This window comes from Manacus vitellinus, unplaced genomic scaffold (genome assembly GCF_001715985.3).
Source record: "Manacus vitellinus isolate BGI_N305 unplaced genomic scaffold, ASM171598v3 scaffold_0_pilon, whole genome shotgun sequence".
NCBI lineage: Eukaryota > Metazoa > Chordata > Aves > Passeriformes > Pipridae > Manacus > Manacus vitellinus.
In genome coordinates, this window is record NW_021938789.1 from 32,936,748 (window position 1) to 32,955,437 (window position 18,690).

Genomic DNA, 18,690 nt, shown 5'->3' on the forward strand with positions numbered 1-18,690 from the left:
CATAAACTGAAACCAGATTGATGGTTATGACAAGCTTGTTCAATGATGAAAAACTGAAGTTAGTGACCATGTTCCCAGCAAGACAGAAGGCTTCAAAGCAGTTTTTTCTTTTAGCTGAGTGCTCCAACCAACAGGTTTTTGTTTAAAATGGGACTGACGATAACTGCAGCCAGTTCTCCAGTTGCTTTGTCCCAGGCCTTGCACAAAAACCATGTAATGTGGTATGCTTTCACAAGCAGTATAGGCAACAATATGAAATGCTGCTGGACATTTGAGCAGCATTGTTCTTTCATGTGTGACTCTTGGCAGAAATGTAAGAGGCCACAGACTCAGGCACCAATGTGGTTAATGGTTAGCACTCAAGTTCCTCTGTAAATCTTGCCTCAAATCCAAATCCAAGAGGAATTTGAAATAGATGGTAGAGAGGACCTCAGTTACAGTGGCCCCTGTTTTGTGACATTATGCTCTGATTTGTTTTGTGCTTTTAGAGGTCCAGGTCAGTGTGCAGCAGCTACTTCGTGCCCATCATAAATTCTGGCAACGAGTACAGGGGCTTGGTGCAAAGCGTACTAGTGCCTAAGACGGACGTTGTTTGGATATCCACATGTAAAATGGAGTTTAAAACCGGCAAGTGTAAGATGAAAGCAGAAGGGCTTCTCCGTGTGTGAGCGCAGGGGAGAAAGGAGGTGCGTGCAGGGCTGACACCAACCCTGCAGCTGCGGGGGCGGCCCCGCCGGGGCGGGTGTCCCTCCCTGCCGGGGCGGGTGTCCCTCCCTGCCGGGGCGGGTGTCCCTCCCGCCGCAGAGCCAGGCGAGCTGCGGCGTTCCCGAGGGCACTGTCCCGGCCCCCTCAGCCCCGGCCTCTGCTCCCGCCGGGACCGGCGGCGGCGGCCAAAGTCAGCTCTGGGTGACGTCAGGCCGCCATCCCGTGACGCCTGCGCTCGGCTCGGAGCTGGACCGGCCTCCTTGGAGAGGAAAGGACCCTCCCTCCCTAAGGGAAGCGAGCCACCAGCTGCCCAGCAGCCGGGAGGTAACTGAAGCACACACGGAACACGCTCCCGTCCCTCTCCTGTGGCCGCTCGGGGCGGGCGACACGGAGCGCCCCGCTGCCAGCGTGGCACCGCCGCCCCGCGCGGCGATCCCGACGCCCCCGCGGGCTCTCCGCGCCCCCGCTTCCCCGCTGCCCGTGCCGGGCTCCACCTGCAGCCCGACGGCCGGGCCGGGAGCAGGAGCCGAGCTCGAACGCGCCGCCAGCAGGGAGGGAGGGAGGGAAGGAGGGAGGAAGAGAGGGAGGGCGACGCCGGGGCGAGGGCTGGGCTGGGCTTAGCTGAACTGAGCTGGGCTGTCTGCGGGAACCTCACTCGCCCTCTTTTAAAGGTGCCTCCCGTGGGCTTGGCAGCCGTGCGCCGTGGGGCGGTGGCGCCATCGGAGCTCTGGGTCACGCGATAAAGAGTTGGGTGTGAAAGAAGGGCAGGGCCGGAGAGGGCAAAGGCGATGCAGGCGCCCGTGTGTGCCTGTTGCTCCAAAGATACCTGGTTTTCCCTTCTGTTCCCTGTCCGGGGAACAGTGGGCAATTACTCCCGCAGCAGCTTTTTTTTCCCAAGTCACAACTCCAAGGAAACTGTATGGCTTTAGTGTGCTAAAACACAAGTTGTACATTAGTGGGTTGGAGGTAGGCCTTATGCCCCCCATATGAATGCCTGCTAATGCACAAGGTGCTTTCCCTGTTCTGAGAACAGTAGAGTTGTTGACGGAATCAGTAACAATTTTTCAGTTCTCAAAGAGGCCGAGAAGGGTAGAGCGATACATTTTTTAAAAATTCTCTTCCCACAGGCAGATCTTTTGGGTCCTGCGTAGCTAAGCATGTTCAGAATTATTTGGAAAATACATGTAGGTCTGAAAGCATTTATTAACAGTGTAAAATGATTCACCTCCACCTTAGAGATGGAGGAGTTTCATGGGATGACTTCCTCACATCTCATCCATATTGTTCCACTTTCAAATAAAAATAGGAGAGTAGACATGCTCAGTACGAGTAAGAACAAAATGTAAAGGAGGAAATCCTAGCACAACGTTGCTGCAACAAGTAGGCAAGAACTTCCAAGAGTCATTCCGGTGATTCTGTAAAAGAAGAGATCAGTCATGCTGGAAAAGGCAGACAGAGTCTTTGTTTCTAACCAGAAAAATCTGTCAACAGAATATGGGGTGGTTGGTTGTGCCCTTAGTCTGCTAAGAGAGTGAGAACTGTAGTTACTGGGGTGTAAGACCTCTTGATTTGTATCTTGCTGTGTAGCTACCTAATGAAGACTGCCCAAAACAATAGTCATTCTGGCAAGGCAGTGGTGCCCATTTTTGTCAGGAAGGAATTGTCTTCATGGAGGGCACTGTTTTGTAGGTGTTCTGTCAAACAGGCCACTACCTGAGATGCAAGTATTTAAGCCTCTTCCTGCTCCATGTAACTGATTTCAACTTGCCATTGAAAAGTGGCACATGGGTTGGTTTCAAGCACTTGTGCATACTTTGTACCTGTGCATACTTTGTACCTGTGCATCCTTTGAAAAGGATGGACCATCTGCTCTTTCAGGTGCTGTCACAGAAGACCAAAATCATCATGCCATTGTCTGAGTTGATGGTAGCCTTGTGTGCTTAGTATTGTGTGCTGTTCTGGTTATCACACATCCAAAAGAGTTCAACAGACCTCAGTAAACCAAGGTCTAGGAGCTTGAATAGTCTTTAGTAAGCTACCAAATGGCTTCCATATGTTTAAGAGAAACCAAACAGACCTGAAGGAGGATACAGGTGGAGGGTGAAACAGTAAAGGGAAGATATGAGGAGAAGTGCATGGTATTATCTAATCAGAAAGCAAATTAAGAACAAAAGGAAGTACTTTCCCATAAATAATGAAACTCATTGCCTCAGGATGTTATGGAGACAAAGTATAATTGGGTTCAAAAAGGGTTTATTCAAATGTATGGAAAAAAAGATTCATTACTTGGATTTTGCCTCTGGCTCCTTAGGAAATCCCAAAACAGCTGATTGGTTTCTAGAGCTTGCAGAATAAAAGATAATTCTACAGAAGAAGTTTCTTCTTATACTCCTTCCTAAATATCAAAGTTAGCTACTTCAGAATCACTTCACATTTTAAAACCTTTTTTTCCTCTCAAAAGCAGAAACAAAAAACCCCAAGGATATTGGTAAATTGTAGTGTTATGTAGTGTGACAGTATTAAACCAGTGTAAATACAATAGTTTCAAATGGTGCTCAGTAATGTTTGCACTGGTGCTGTCCAACACAGATGCTTTGGATGGAGTGAGACCGTGAGGCTAAATGACTTTAGCACAAAACTAGTGATTACAAGAACAATATAATTACAACTGGTACATCAGCTTCAAATAAGCAGGCAAACAATACTTATCATCTTTAGGTACATAAATCACATATTTCACCAGTGGAATAGAAGTTATCATAACTCTAGTATTGGAGTGCTAGATTACATGCATAAATTTTTTACTAGTTCAGAAATCATTAAGAATTAACTGTCATTTTTAGAAGTGGTGCCTAATTTAGTTCAAATGTTTATTTTTTGGTGAATAAAAAATAACAAATCACTAATTCTATAACCTACTATTACAAAATGCTACAAAGTGGTAAAGGCTGTGATGTTGACAAGAACAGCGGATATTCTCTTGCCATACTGGACATGAAGTTCATGGTTTATTTGCAATTTGTGAATTATGTTTGAAGATGGGCAAGGTTTGCGCCATTTTTGGAGGATCCCGAGGAATAGGCAAAGCTGTTGCAGAACTCCTGGCACAGAAGGGCTGCCGCCTGGCGATCATTGCTAGAAATCTGGAAGTAGCCCAAACCACTGCACGTGATCTTGGTGGTATGTATGCTGCTTGCAGTTATCTCTTCACTGTCCCATGCTTAGGTAACTCACAGAAGTAGTAAGTCCATAAAGAAACCTCACTGTTTAACCAGACGAAAATGAAAATAAAGGCTGAGAAATTTAAAAGAAATGCTATGTCGGTACAATTTTGGTTTTACAATATTTGTTGAGAAAGTAAGTATATTACCTATTCTGTCCACAAAATGCAAATTTTAAGATGAAAGGAATTGTTTGGGCCACAACAGAGAGGTAGTATGAATTGAGTCATCTTGGCTCCTGAACAAGCCAGAACTGAGATGTGTCTGCTCATACCGAGCTTCTGATTTTAAAAGGCAAAAAATATAAAACAAGGAATTGTCACATAACTAATCAATACAATACTTGAAAATTGTCTTTATTTAATTCTCTGGAGATTAAATGGGTTTCTTAAATTATAACTAGTTCAACATCTGTTTTGAGATTGAGTTGATAAATTCTGAAGAAGGTTTATGAATGATATACCAGCTTTTACTGTTATTATAGTGTGCCTTTATTTCAATACAGCAGGACATCTGGCACTTAGCTGTGATGTATCCAGTGAACAAGAAGTCCAAAAGACTTTTGAGGAGATGCAGAGGAATTTAGGTCCTATTAACTACTTGGTTAATGCAGCTGGAATCAACAGGTTAGTTATTCATTATGAGATTATATGTAATTCTAGATGAAGGCATCTCACTGTAAGGTGCTGTGAGCCCTTGCATTCAATAAGAGTATTGTTAATGAGTACATCTGAAAATAATATTAAGTGCTCAGCAGTATTTTGTTCCTGATGGCACTAAAATTCTAACAGATCACAGAATCACAGAATCTTCTGAGTTGGAAGGGACATGACACAGCTTTCACTGTAGTTTCTACATTCTGAGTTTGAGTTCCCCCTCTTCTTTCTTCCACTTCCCCCAAAATGCTCCAAAACCACCCTGCAAAAGAGGCCTTGTTGCCAGAAGCGTGGCCAAATTTTTTTCTTGCGATGTGTTGTGCTCACAGTCTTCCTTTTGAATGCTAGAATGTAGAGAACCATGTACAGCCCCATTAACGTTCTGTTCACCAGTCATGTTTTAATATGAATAAGCGTGACCAATGGGGTTGTTCAGTGAGTTCTTTTGGGTTTGTTTGTCAGGGATGGTTTGTTACTGAGAACCAAGACTGAAGATATGATAGCCCAGATTCACACTAACCTTTTGGGAACAATGTTGACGTGCAAAGCTGCTGTAAAAGTCATGATTCAACAACAGGGAAGCGCTATTGTCAATATAGGTAAGTTGTTTGTATAAGCCAATGGAATTCTGTTTACTAGTCTTCTGGAAAGGTTTAGCAGGAGTAACATGTTACATTACTTGTTACAATTGACTTATTTTCATTTTCTTTGTGTTTAGACATTCAATATTTAGCATTTCTTTATGAAAACTCATTCTTTTTTGTAGTCTCAGCAAGCTCTAAATATAAAACCAGCTTGTTTCAGTAATAAACACCTCAGAGTTTAGATTTTGTTGAAAAAAGAATTTTGCTGTTCTTTATCAGTTCTTTCAGTATCTAGATCTACCAGATGCTAGTTATTAACTAAGGATTGATAGATACAGTCAGTTTCTTTTCTTTATCTCTCCCCTCTCCTCCCCTCCCCTCTTCCCTCACCTTCCCCTTACTCTTCTATTTCTCTTCTCTTCCCTCACCTTCCCCTTACTCTTCTCTTCTCTTCTCTTCTCTTCTCTTCTTCTTCTCTTCTCTTCTCTTCTCTTCTCTTCTCTTCTCTTCTCTTCTCTTCTCTTCTCTTCTCTTCTCTTCTCTTCTCTTCTCTTCTCTTCTTTCTCTTCTCTTCTCTTCTCTTCTCTTCTCTTCTCTTCTCTTCTCTTCTCTTCTCTTCTCTTCTCTTCTCTTCTCTTCTCTTCTCTTCTCTCTCTTCTCTTCTCTTCTCTTCTCTTTTCTCTTCTCTTCTCTTCTTATTAATCAATGAATTAAATCTGTGTAAGGATAGTTTTTTTACAAAACCCTTTATTTTACTCTCCTGGTGCCAGTTGGTCAACATAGATATATGAATTGCACAAAAATCACAGATAATTTGGGGATTTGCTTATGCCAGCAGTAGGCTATAAAGTGCATACAGTAATATGTATTTGACTCCTTTTCTTGTAATCTCATTTTTCATTCCAAATTTAAAACTAAAATGGTAAAGCTAGTACAAGGTTTCAAGTTATCTATTTAAGCTTCTCTTTGATGTTTCTTTATTTTAGGAAGTATTGTAGGACTTAAAGGCAACTCTGGTCAAAGTGTGTATAGTGCTACCAAAGCAGGATTAGTTGGATTTTCACGCTCTCTTGCTAAAGAAGTAGCAAAAAAGCAAATTCGAGTCAACGTTGTTGCTCCAGGTGAGTTTTTGAGAAATTCCTACCTTCTTGACTGCCACAATTCATCAAGACTGTGGGTACTGTGAAAGTAACTTAAGACAAATTGTTATTATTTTCTTCAATTTTGTAAGTTAAGTGTTTTTAATATCTTCTTTTTTTTCTTTGGTTTAAAGTGTAATACGTTCTTTTAGAAAACCTTCAGTCTTTTTAATGGAACACTGAGAAATTTGGAGGAGTGAATCTACCTGTTCATCTCTCCGTTGTTATATAATAAATGTCTTTTCTTTGTTCCTCCTTCAAAACTTGCTGTCCTTGCAGATGTAAGGATTAGAGTTAATTATAGACAGACAGCTGCCCCTGTCTCCTGCTAGAGAATGCTTATTTGTTATTAGAGAAACATGACAGACCAAGAGAAGCTGTCATAAAAGCATCCCTGTCTCCCTGTAGTAAAAGGAGGGAGTCTGAGAAGTTCGTTCTGTGAGGACAAGGCTGTGATTTCCTAAGATGATCCAGCTCAAGCAAACCACCACCCTTAAGGAAAAATCCCTTCTGTATTTTCTGACTTCTTCCACTCATAACTATCTACATTGTTGCTCACTTTGTGGTGCCTCTGATGCTTTTCAGACTTCTACATGAACCATTTCAGATTGTGAACTAGGCAGGAAAAATTCTTCAGTGAGTTGAGCAGCTCATTGAAGGGTCCGAAGCCATCATAAGGGGCAGAGTAGAAAGCAAAAGGGAGACTTTCCCTGCTTGATGGCAGCTAGAAAGCAGGTAAGATCAGCTCTTTATGAAGCTGCAGCTTATATGAAGAGTTGTGCAGCGGTGGGAAAACCGAGTCTCAGATAACGGAAAATTGAAACAAAAGGTCCTTCGAAGATGTCAAGAAACAGTCTTCAAATGAGTGGTATGATAGAAATTATGCAAGTGCTGTCATAAGTTCTAAAATATAATTAAAACACTTGCAAGCTGAGAGGGTTTCTTGCCAGAGATTTCATGCTTGTTTTAATGGAGAACATTTTGGTGAAAAGAGTGTGGTTTGTCTTTCAGAAAAGTGATACTAAATATGGTTTTAGGACCCAAATTTAGTTACCTTTTTTTTTAATGGATTTCTGTAGATCTCTGCATTTGGATTATTGTATCAGTGCTTCCAAAACTGGAAGATATTTTATTGGTTAGATAAAAAATTGGTCTTGACCATAACATGGTGTGGACTGCTTTTGGAGACTCTGAAGAATGCTAGCTGGTGACGAATCCTGGTAATAGATTTCACTTTGTAGGATTCAATGAAAAATATACTAGATAAATATAGTCAAAAGTGAGGTAACTCTTCAAATATCTTCTCTCTTAGGCTTTATTCACACAGAGATGACTGCTCATTTGGAAGAAGATCAGTTGAAGAAATCAATTCTCCTTGGAAGATTTGGAGAGCCTCATGAAGTTGCACAAGCTGTTGTCTTTCTTCTAGAATCCCCATATGTTACAGGGAGTGTTCTAGTTGTAGATGGAGGCTTGCAGCTTATGATTTAAGTACTACTTCAAATAAATGCCTACTTTAATGTCATGATGGTAATATATAAATATATACCAATTAAAGGGAGAGGGTTGGAAATTGTTTGAAGATTGATGTATGTAATTGACTTGGTCTTATCTAGTCAGAGGAGAAATTCAGCAGCAGAGAAGTGCAATGTATACATTTAGCTACCTGGAAGAGTCCATTTGGTATTATGAAGTCTGTGTATGAAACAATTTGAAAAAGATCTGCTTTTGATATGGTGATAACTTTAATAACATACTGATATGTTTTTAAAACAGTTTTTTTATAAAGTCTTGTTATCTAATTTGGGATAGAGTGGAGCTTTTATTGGAATTATCATGTTACACAGAGGTTAATAAAGTGCAGAGGTATGTTTATTGGGTGGCAGGTATGATTGCATCAAGTTTTTCATGTAGGGCAACGATTGCAAACTGCATAGTTTTGCATTCTTATCAGTTAGTCCCTACAAAGTAGTGAGGGGTTTCCTTCAGGCTTTGTTTGTTTGTAGCTAACACTACAAAGCTAGGAGCCTCTAGATCTTCAGCATACCTGAATTGCCTTTAGGAGGTTTAATTATATGCAGTGTGTTTTTGTGAGGACGAAACCTACTCGGTTCCATTCTTGGATGTATGTGCAGCATTCATTTAATACAGTAGTGCTTGTGTGTACACATTGAAGGACTGTTGATTGGTCATTGGAGTTGCTAATCCTATGATATTCTGAGTTTGAGCTGCACAGACCTTTTTGCATAAAAGACTTTTCAATGACTCAGTAGGTGTTTAGGAAACACAATCACTTCCAGAGCATGAAGTCAGTACTTTGCTCTGTATCTTGAACACTTGGTTCAGCTGTTAAGTCGATGCTCCTTAATATGTATATATAGTCAATAAAATCACCATTTATTTTATTCAAAACAACTTCTGAAGCAGAGTAATTATTCAGCTTTAAATGATCCTGAGTGTTCCTGTCTTGCTGAAAACTTACCAGATGTTTGACCTTGGGCTTTTCTGTTGAGATCAAGTAATTTTTGATAATGGATGTTTTTATTATCTCTGAAGAAAACTATGACTGTGGTTTAGGACCTTTACTCTTAGCTCCAGTGTTCATTGCATCATGATCCAGATGTAGATTCAACTTTTGAAATTACTTCCCTTCTTGGCAAAAACTAAAGTACAGAAAAAGAGATCTCGATGATAACTTTGAGTCTTTAAAGTTGGAGATTTTCTTCATTTGTGCAGCTGAGAAATTTTGTCTTTGTGCCAGAAAACAATGCATGTTCAAGCTTCTTGCAGGTATGTATTGAGAAATAAGACAAGGGATGGTTGTGTGTTCAGGAAATTTTACAGTTAGTTGTAGTGAGGATAGAATACCCTTTCTGCCCCAAATATTTTGTTACAAGGAGACAGTTTTCACTTAAGAAGGCTTTCTGCCTAAAAGGTAACTCTCAAAGGCAGCTTCAATGCTTTCTCCCCTGCCACACCTCATTGTGAGTGAGAGAAGTTCTCAGCCTCTCTCTCTGATATGTGAGAGGAGAGAGAGAGCCCTAACAGACATGCATAGAGGCCTTTGGAAGGCAGGGGAGAGACAGAGAGGATAAAGAGGTCCTGAGAGGGCCTTTGTTAAATAGTGGTCCTTGCATCTGAAATAAACCTTTTTTTAATCCTTCCACTGCCTTGGCATTTTTGGAAAGAATACCTGCTTATGCTTTACCTTACAGTTGTGTACTCACTCTGGAATATATAATATGACTAAAAGTAATCCTTTCAGGAGTCCTTCCTGTTATCCCTTTGTAGAGGTGGTATTTGCTGTGAAAAGTTATGTGTTGTATGTGTCTTTGCCCCAACAATATAATTGCTAATTAGGTTTCTCTTTGATAGAAGGAATTGGCCAGAGAATTTTTTCCAAGGGCACTGAAGGTGAGGAAGGATAGCTGGTCCTTTTTTACTAGTCAAGTAGTAATATGCCAGTGACTTGGCTACTGCCCATACATGTTCTTGGTATTTTATAGATGAAGCCTCTGTGACATATCTTGACCAAAAGCCAAACTTAAGAGACTAGAAATAATTCCCTATTAGTGAGTTCTGACCCCAATTATTATTATCCCTTTTTTCTGCTGGGTAAGATAGCTGTTAAATAAGTTATTAGCAATGACATTTTTAGTTTACATTAGTGATTAAAACCTGGAATAACACTGTCAGAAGAATCTCAGCATGTCACTAAGTAATTTTTTTTAAATGTTGCAGTGCATACTGTGTTTTTATTATTGCAGTTGCCATAGGACCAGACTGAAGTGTTGGTAGCCTTAGATCATATTTTGAAAGATTTTTTTTCCCTTTTCTTCAAACTGATAAATTAGAACTGAAAACAGTAATCCTGGTTCTGTTTAGCCTGATGTGATGTCACAGATGGTGGAAGTAGGGAATGTGTAGGGTAGGTAGTAGGTCGGGTGTATGTCTCCTTCGAAGACTCCTGTACCACCAGCAATTTGTGATTGATATGTTTGAACTGACCATTTGGTAGCTCTGTTTGAGGCCTGCAGACATTAAAACAACCCTCTTGTGCACTCTCCATGTTGCTTTTGAATTTGTGGACTTCTGTCTTATCCTGCCTGCCTCAGTTGTTTCTATTTCATACTAGAGAGTCATATTTCTTTTAATTGCTTGTTGCTGGTAAGCTCTTTTGTACCTTACATTGTTTTTTTTGAGCTTTACTTTACTTTTTCAGTTTCTCAGGGAGGGAGCCACAGGTAGAACTGCCCGCAGTATTCACTGTGGATTTTTTCTTAAAAAAAAGTGTTTCATGTTTTGTTTTATCTTGCTTCCAAAAATAACGCTGAATTTGTTTTGCTTTTTCCTAAGCTTTGCACTTATGTTTTCAGAACAATAACTCAATCCTGAATAATTAATGAACAACTCGGGAGTCCATTTCCATATGTGTGTGTGTATATATATATATATATATATATGTCTGATTTTTTGTATTTTTCCCAGCATGAATTGTTCTCAGATATCTACGAGTTTAGTCTGCTGGTTTTAACACCTATTTCCTCAGTGAAATGGTTCTGCAGTTTTTTAATTCCTTAATCCCTTTGTTACTTTGAGTAATTTAGTGTTAGTGGAATACACTGTGGGCTTCAGAAACAGCTGTCTCAGAACCCTTAGGAATAGGTTGTACTTTGCCTGCCCCAACTGTGTACTTGTGGTGTTCTTTTGGCAGTCTGTGTCCTTAGGAAAGAACAACTGCTGATTCATACCCTTTCTTTTCTATCTGTAAACAATGTACTGATATGACAACTTCTTTAATAGTTTTTGGCAAGGGCATGTGTCAGATGCCTTTTAGAATTTCAAGCATGCAGTATTATTAGATCTCCATACTCTTATCTAAGTCTTTAGGAGAACTCTAAAATGTTTATCAAACATGACTTTCCTTTGCAAATGCAACTATGACTTTCCTCAGTATGTTGATCCTGTTGTCTGTGGCTTTAGAATGATTTCTGGTAGTTTGCTATGCACAGAAAAATATAATTAATCTGTACTTCCTTGATCCCTCTGGAATCTCTTCTTAAAAAGCAAATGGCCCTTCTACCCACTAAACTCCCAAAAACTTGCTGTCACTTTTTCCAGCTTCCAGTCACTTGTTAATGAGGCAGTTTTAACCCAGAAGTTCCACAGTGCAGTTACGTGATTTCTATTAGAACTGGGGAGTGATAGCCCCCAGCTTCCCCTGTTTGTCACTCTTTCCTCTGTAACCTCTTCTGATGTTTTGCTCTTTCTGATGTTTTTCAACTGCTTGCCTTGTTGCAACAAGTTGCCTAGAAGTTCTGCTCAAGTTCCTGCATGGTACCAAAAACTGATTTAGGGTTTTGTTCAGAGTTTGGGGATTTTTTTCCTCTGTGGCCTTCTCTTTTCTGAGCACTTTGCTTTTTATTTTGATCATCTGCTTGCCTTATTCAGGTATGGTTCCTGTTCCTAAGGTGCTTGTCGGTGTGAATGCACTTTTGCACATTATTCCTCTACACTCTGATCTGCCTGTAAATTTTACATTCCATGACAGATTGATTGACTGCTTAAGCTAGACTGCTGGTTTTACAAAGGTTGATGTTCAAATTCTAGTAGCTTTTAGCACATGCTAGCTTCCTCCTCCCCACTAAAATAAGTTTAATTTGATGTGTGTATTTAAAGTCATCATACTGAAGTTCAGTACATACAATCTTAGTGTTGTCATCAAGCATTTAATCTTAATTTTGTTGACTTTTCTTTTTGGTTTCATTTTAGCATATTTTCTTATTATATGTTACTTCTTTTTTTATGGAAGTCTTTTTATGGAAGTGGTAGTGGACTGCTGTCATTATTAAAAAACTTAGTCAACAGACTTGCAGAAATAAAAGTGACCATTACAAAGCCAGTCTTTGAAAATAGCATTTTGGCTCAGACCTTGTATGGTCCTGGAGACCACAGCCAGAGTTGGGTGGTCCCAATCAGCTGCATGGAAAAAAGTGTATTAAAAAATTGATCTTGACCTCTTCAGTGTGACATTTATCCAAGCTACTCATTGCTGCTGTATGTCATTACAGTTTCATTGCTGGCCTTATACTCCTTAAACGTCATAGGTACTGCCACCATCTTGGTTGTGTGGGTAATGATATTGTCTAACAACAGAGTCTGGATATTCAATGCATGTTTGATTTGGTGAGTTAATATGCTGGTATTTAGTTTTATGACTCTCCTATATATTTAGTATCAATATCTTGCCTTTTTGTCTTACTTCCATCGTATTTCTGGTATGCCTGCTATGACCTTGATTAAAACTAGACATTCAGGCTTTACGTCTTGTGCCAAGCTATATATAAATGTTTTGGTGTTTTTTATGTATGGATGTTCTCAAGTCAGACTGTGCTAGACAGTGATTTCTCAAGTGAATTTTGAAAACTTCAGACCACTGTCTTATTAGGTATACAGACGATTCCATTCCTAGTGGAAGGGAGAGAATGTGCTCTTATTCATCTGATATTTCGTCCCTTGCTACATTGCTTAAAACTCTCCAATAATATATTAAATAACAGCACCTTCCTGAGTTTTTTTTTTTTGTTTTTTTTTGTTTGTTTGTTTTTGGTTTTTTTTCATTTAAGATTAAAGTAATTTACAGATTCCCACTACTCCACATTTCTGCAGATCCTAAAGAATCTGTACTCCTCTTCCTACAACTGTTTTTTCAGGCATGCATTGAAGCTTTACCATCTAACTTTGAGAGCATTTTAAAGAAGGCTGTAGTCCAGGTCTGGTCTTTAACTTTCAGACTATGTTTTATTTCCAGACCTTTTCTCCTGTCCCATCCCATATCACTGGTCCCTACGTGGCCTTTCACCCCCTCCATGAATTTCTAGAGAGATCATCAAGGCATGTTTTGAGGGTGGCTACATTTACAGCTCTCATTTACTTCATTATGTGGTCCTGTTATACAGCAAACCCCTTTCTGACTCACCCATAATTGTTGCTTTGGGTTTTTAACTTAGATGGGTTCCTACTTCAGAGAGGATATCCTTGCTAAAAGAAGGTTGTGTATTGCATTATTTACTAATTTACGTGACCTGCCTTGTCACTGCCAAGTTAGGAAATCAAACCTGTTCTGTTGCCTTGGTGTTTGATTCAGTTTAAATATTACAGGTAGTGTGATTTGCATGTTCTAGTATTTAGTTGAAGCGCATTGTAGACCTAGAAAGTTAATTGTTTTGTATGTCTTCTCTGCATTTTTCCAATGTTTGGGAAGATGATGGACTACTTTTGTCCATCTTTTCTCCTAGGTAAGTCACTGGAGCCTTACTTTTGTTTATCTCTAAAGAGATATGTTTGTCCCAACTTATAACTTGTTGTAGGGAACTTACTGTCTAACACAGTCTTTTCTTGAGGCATGTGTCACAATTGATGGGCTGGATGGGCTCTGAGCAACCTGGTCTGGTGGGAGGTGTCCCTGCCCATGGCAGGGGGATTGGAACTAGGCGATCTTTAGGATTCCTTCCAACCCAAAATATCTGTGATTCTATATGATTGTCCTCAGTAAAAGTTTCTAGCAGGACACAATAAATGTTCGGGAGTGGGTTGGGATTTTGTTTGGTTGGTTTTTTTGTTGTTGTTTTTTTTTGTTTGTTTTGTTTTTGGTTGGTTGGTTGGTTTTGGTTTTTTAATATTGCAGCTGTAAGGAAGATCTGTTGGGGGGAACAGCTTTTTCAGACTTTATGATAACAGAAGTATGTTGGCTGAGTTAGTGTGTGCTGAGTAAATTAGTGTTGTGTCCCACGAAGAGGTTTCATCGCGGCCTCCTGAGGGCACTCTATCCTAAGGCATTACTGTATTGGTAATGCCTTGGTAGGTAAATCTGTATGAATATAGGGAAGTATGGTTGCCTGTGTAAATGCAAACTGGATGGCTGGCATTGCTGTTACTAGTTTTGTAAAATCCAATTCCCCATGTCCTGAGCTGTTTGGGGATTTAAGGCATGATTTTTAAAGATGGAAATGATTTCAATACTGAGATCAGAGAAATCTGGATAGAAAGTGGATACCTAAATACCAGCATTCAAAATCTCTTTGTTACATTATTATCCATGGTTAAAACATACATTGCAATTATTATTTATTGCTGTAAGACAAATTTTCCTACTTTGATGTGTTGCATAGTATGAGAGGTTGCACTGCATGTGATGTATGTTTTCTGTTGCAATTATGTAACCTTTTTTTTCCTGGAAGCATAATGTAGTTCATTTAAATAAAGCAAATGAAAACTACTCTTCAAGACCAGGTGCACCCACCTAATTCAGTTAATCAGTGTTTGAAAAGACGGGACAAATGTAGTGGTGGAGAGAAGTCATCGCATGTGCTTAATGCCTGAAGAAGTAAGAACTCTGCTGAAGCCCCAGATTACATTTGATTTTCATGCACATGTTCAATTTCAGATCATGTGCTGAAGGCTCTTTTACTGTCGATATGTCTGTTAAGTTAGTAACAAATAGTACCTGTACCTTGACAGACATCTTTAGATCAGCATGACTAGTATCTTATGTTTTCATTTTTCATATTAACAGCTCATCTCTGTTAAGATCTGGGATTTTTTTTTTTTTTTTGTTATACTGTATATAACAAAATTGCCAGTTTGGTTATAATGATGTCAAACACCTTGAGACACTGTCAAAGCAAAAGCCACCAATGGTATCATTACACACACATTGGAGCAGTGTCAGTGGGAATGTGGGGGCAGATGTCACTGAGCAAATGGAGTTGTGTGGATGTTACCATTCCCCAGGCTGTTGGCTGATGGTACTGAAGTGCCCTTGCATGTGTAGCGTGCTGATAGGTTTGAAATTGCTGCATGATTTTGAACAGTTTGTTTAGGAATAACTGCAAGCTGATTATATGGTATTGCTGAAATGTGTTACTGAAGCAGTTTGATGTTTTGTGAATTCTAATTTGCAGATCTTCCATCTCTGTATTTCTAGTGCTAAATGCACTAGAAGTACATGTTGCAGCTATGTGTTGGAGGCTGCACTGTAAACAGATTTTTCACCTGTATGTTGATGACTTTTTAAAAGCTCTAAGTTGCAATGTTTTGATTCTACTGCTCTCAATCTGCTCTTTTATCCTATTTTTTCAGATGGCTGGTAGATTTCTAGTGAAAACTTCCTGCAACTTCAGAGAAAAGAAGCAATGTAGTAGTGTTATGTGTTTTGTATAGATGCCATTTAGCGTGCATGTATGATTTTTGATGGTGAGATGTGTCTGCCAGCAGTCGACTGGAACTGCATCCATTCTCTGCAGGCTCTTATATCTCTGTTGTTGGAAGTCATATATAGAACTGACAGCACCTGTAATTTTATAGTTCACCATAATTTTCAGGGCTTCAGCACGGAGATGATGCTGAGCTTTCTGCTGTGCATTGAAGCCGTATTCAATCAATCTGTCAATATGAGATGAGGGAGGTTAATTTACTATGTTTTACTAAGTTTTCTGTGCAATCTTTATTTCTATAAACACCATGGTGTCTTTCTTCCTAATGCTGTATCATCTGGCTTCTAGTAAAGCTTACCATGTGCCTGTATCTTTCATTGATTTATTAAGGTGGTTTCTTTCCACTTTGGGGAGAACCAAATATACTAATTAATATGCAAGGTGAGTTTGGTTTATAGGAAATTATTTATTCTGATGTGTTCAGCTGAAGCTGTCCATGAAGAGCTGCTTGCTTTGCCAAAGTAGTAAACTGAGTTTTGCCTCTAAAAAAGGACAGCTTATTTTAGCTGCCCTTACTGTGTTATCCTTTGTAATTAGGAACTGTATTTCTGCTGTAGTAAGTGCTGATTAATGCTCTGCTATGTCAGCTTCCTGACTTCCACATTCAGCTCAGCCCTGCTTCCTGGGGGTTCAGTCCCGAATTCTGGCTTGACTCTGCCAAAAGCAGTCAGGACAAATCTGAACATGGAAGTGAGGACAGTGCAGACACACTCATCATCAGCTTTCCCCCTCCCCCAGCTTCAGGTGTTGTGTTCTTTTTGCTTCACCTTAGGCTTTGATGCCACTTGTCCTCGGCAGAGACAGAACATTAATGTCTTAATCTTCGAAACTGGTGATTGTAAACACTGTGATACTCCATCTCCTCTTTTAGGTTATATAGAGTGACCTGAAATGAATTTTTTTTAAAAATTAAAGTTACTAGCAGTAACTGTTCCTTTTTTTGTAACCCTTTTTACATGTTGCAAGAAAGCACTAATAATTACAAATGAAAACTTGTTCTGCTTTTATTAAGTTGGCTGTTTAATGGATTTGCTGCTCAGAAAAAGCTTTAAATTAATTTAAAAATTTGTTCATTCTTCTGTTGAGATTTTAAACTGTATTATGCTTTTCCTATACAGGACTGTGAGGGAAACACCTAACAGCCTATTTTAGGTTTTGAAATCTGCGTTGTCTGATTGCACTTTGTGTCCTAGTGGTAAGTGGATTGGAACTTTACAAACTCAAATTGTTGTGAGTTACTGCTGTTCCATACTTGAAATGGCATCATTTACGTATAGTTCAAGATCTTTGGATTTACTAATAGTTGTGCTGATAGAAGAATTATGTTTGATTTTGGTTTTCATTTACTGTACATTAATAAACAAATTAGTAAATTACCTGAGACTGTACAGACTGTACAGTTGAAGTTAATACACAATTTAAAAAAACTAAGACTTTTATTGGAGATTAACAGTATAAAATGTTCAGTAAATCTGATTCCAACATATTGTTCTTTGAGACAGGATCTTTCCTACAAGTGGCTCAGGCAGTTTGTAAGACAAGTGCTGCAGGTAAAAGCCATCTCCAAAATCCACTAGTCTTTAATATGCAATAGACTACAGGAATGTTGCCTGTTGTATGGGAAATCTTATGAGGTATTTTCAGTACCTTTTGTGGTAGCTCAGAAAGGTCCTGTGCTTGGCCGTGTGGTTTTGTACAGATAGCCAAGAGTTGTCCAAAACAAAAAAGCTTGACAATACGATTCCCTGAAAGTGTGTTGTTAAACACATAGGGAAAAGTCCTACCATAGTGCATTCAGCATGATGAGATTTGTAGAACTCCTTCTGTAAATGATGTCACCATTCTGTGTAGTGGCCATGTGTTGTTATTTTTTTCTGCTTTCTTGTTCTTCAGCTCTTTCTGGACCATTTATGCTGCTACACAACTAGAAAGTGAGTGGTTACATAACTTGGCCCTTTCCCAAGGCTACCTGTTGTACTTCAATTGTTTTATAAAGCAAAAAATTTCTCCTTCCTGGTGCTGTTGAACTGAAGTTCATTCATCTCCTTTCCCTGTACAGCTGCTGAAATCACTGCTGTACAGGTACTGCTGCTTCTAGCCTGGTTTTTTTGCTCTAAGCCTGAGTTGATTATGTTCCAAACACATTTTTATTAGATGCAACGCAGTACAAGATTATTTTATGTCTTATTCACACTTCTGTAAAAGGATGCAAACTGTGGCTTAATTCTGAATTAGAGTTGCAAGCTTTAAGGCAAGTCAAAGAATTCTGTTTGCTGTCTGGAATACATTGTAAATTCCTTGGGGCAGGAGCTTTGTTTCTGTCTGCCTGATGTGTCTTAAGTGCTCATAGTTCTGTTCAAACAGAATATCTGTGTAGAGGGAAGGTTGTTTCTTTTAGTCAGTTCAGGAGAATGAGTTAAATGTCAGCAAATTCTAGCCCTTGCATGTACATCTGCATTGTGAGGCAGAGAATTAGCCAATGTGCATAATCCAAGCAGGCATTTGTAGTCCATGTATTATTTAATCTATACTACACAGTGTGGGTTTGGCAGCTGGGTCATCCAGGCAGAGCATGCAGCTGATCCCCTCAGTATCATGGCATGTGAGCTCATGAAGTACTTACATATGAAATCTGTTTGGGCTACTTGCAGAGATAAGGATGTAGTTGACCATATGTGGGGAATCAAGGCATTTATTAGCACACAACCTAAGTGAATTAAAATAGACTTTGAAAGTGGTGATATAGAAAGAAACAATTATTTATAAGCTGGGGTTTCAAGTTGGACTGGTTTTGATCCCCAACTGCCAGTTGGCTGTGGTGAAGAAAAACTGTGTACGTTAACTAATTGTTGCTGTAGCCCTAAAGCTGCAGCATAAAGGCACTGTGTGCTAAGGTACAGCACCCAGCTGGAAAAACCTTCACGCATGTGGAATTTTGCAATTTTGCATCTCACTGTTGCTACTCTTGATAGAGGTTTCTGTCATCATCCTGAAGGTTGTGGCATTGAGTCTTTGACTGCTATGAATATACTTGAACTGATCAGCTTCCTAAGTAATGTGAAGTCTGCCCATAGCTAAACTGGAAGTCTTGCAAAAAGTCAAGGCTCTTT

The 18,690-nt window shown here is 39.5% G+C and overlaps 1 protein-coding gene across 2 annotated transcripts; it reads left to right on the forward strand.

Annotated features, from left to right (window-relative positions):
• Positions 1-898: 898 nt before the first annotated feature.
• CBR4 (carbonyl reductase 4) lies at positions 899-8,185 on the forward strand. Of its 2 annotated transcripts, XM_018070993.1 has the most exons (7): positions 927-1,029; positions 1,833-1,851; positions 3,739-3,885; positions 4,432-4,552; positions 5,045-5,181; positions 6,153-6,287; positions 7,618-8,185. In XM_018070993.1, exons 3-7 carry the CDS (start codon positions 3,744-3,746, stop codon positions 7,794-7,796), a joined length of 714 nt encoding a protein of 237 aa, XP_017926482.1. In that variant the 5' UTR covers positions 927-1,029; positions 1,833-1,851; positions 3,739-3,743; the 3' UTR covers positions 7,797-8,185. The 2 variants fall into 2 exon arrangements, with proteins under 2 accessions (XP_017926477.1, XP_017926482.1); XM_018070988.1 differs by lacking the exon at positions 1,833-1,851 and having other exon boundaries at positions 899-1,029; positions 3,744-3,885.
• Positions 8,186-18,690: the final 10,505 nt, after the last annotated feature.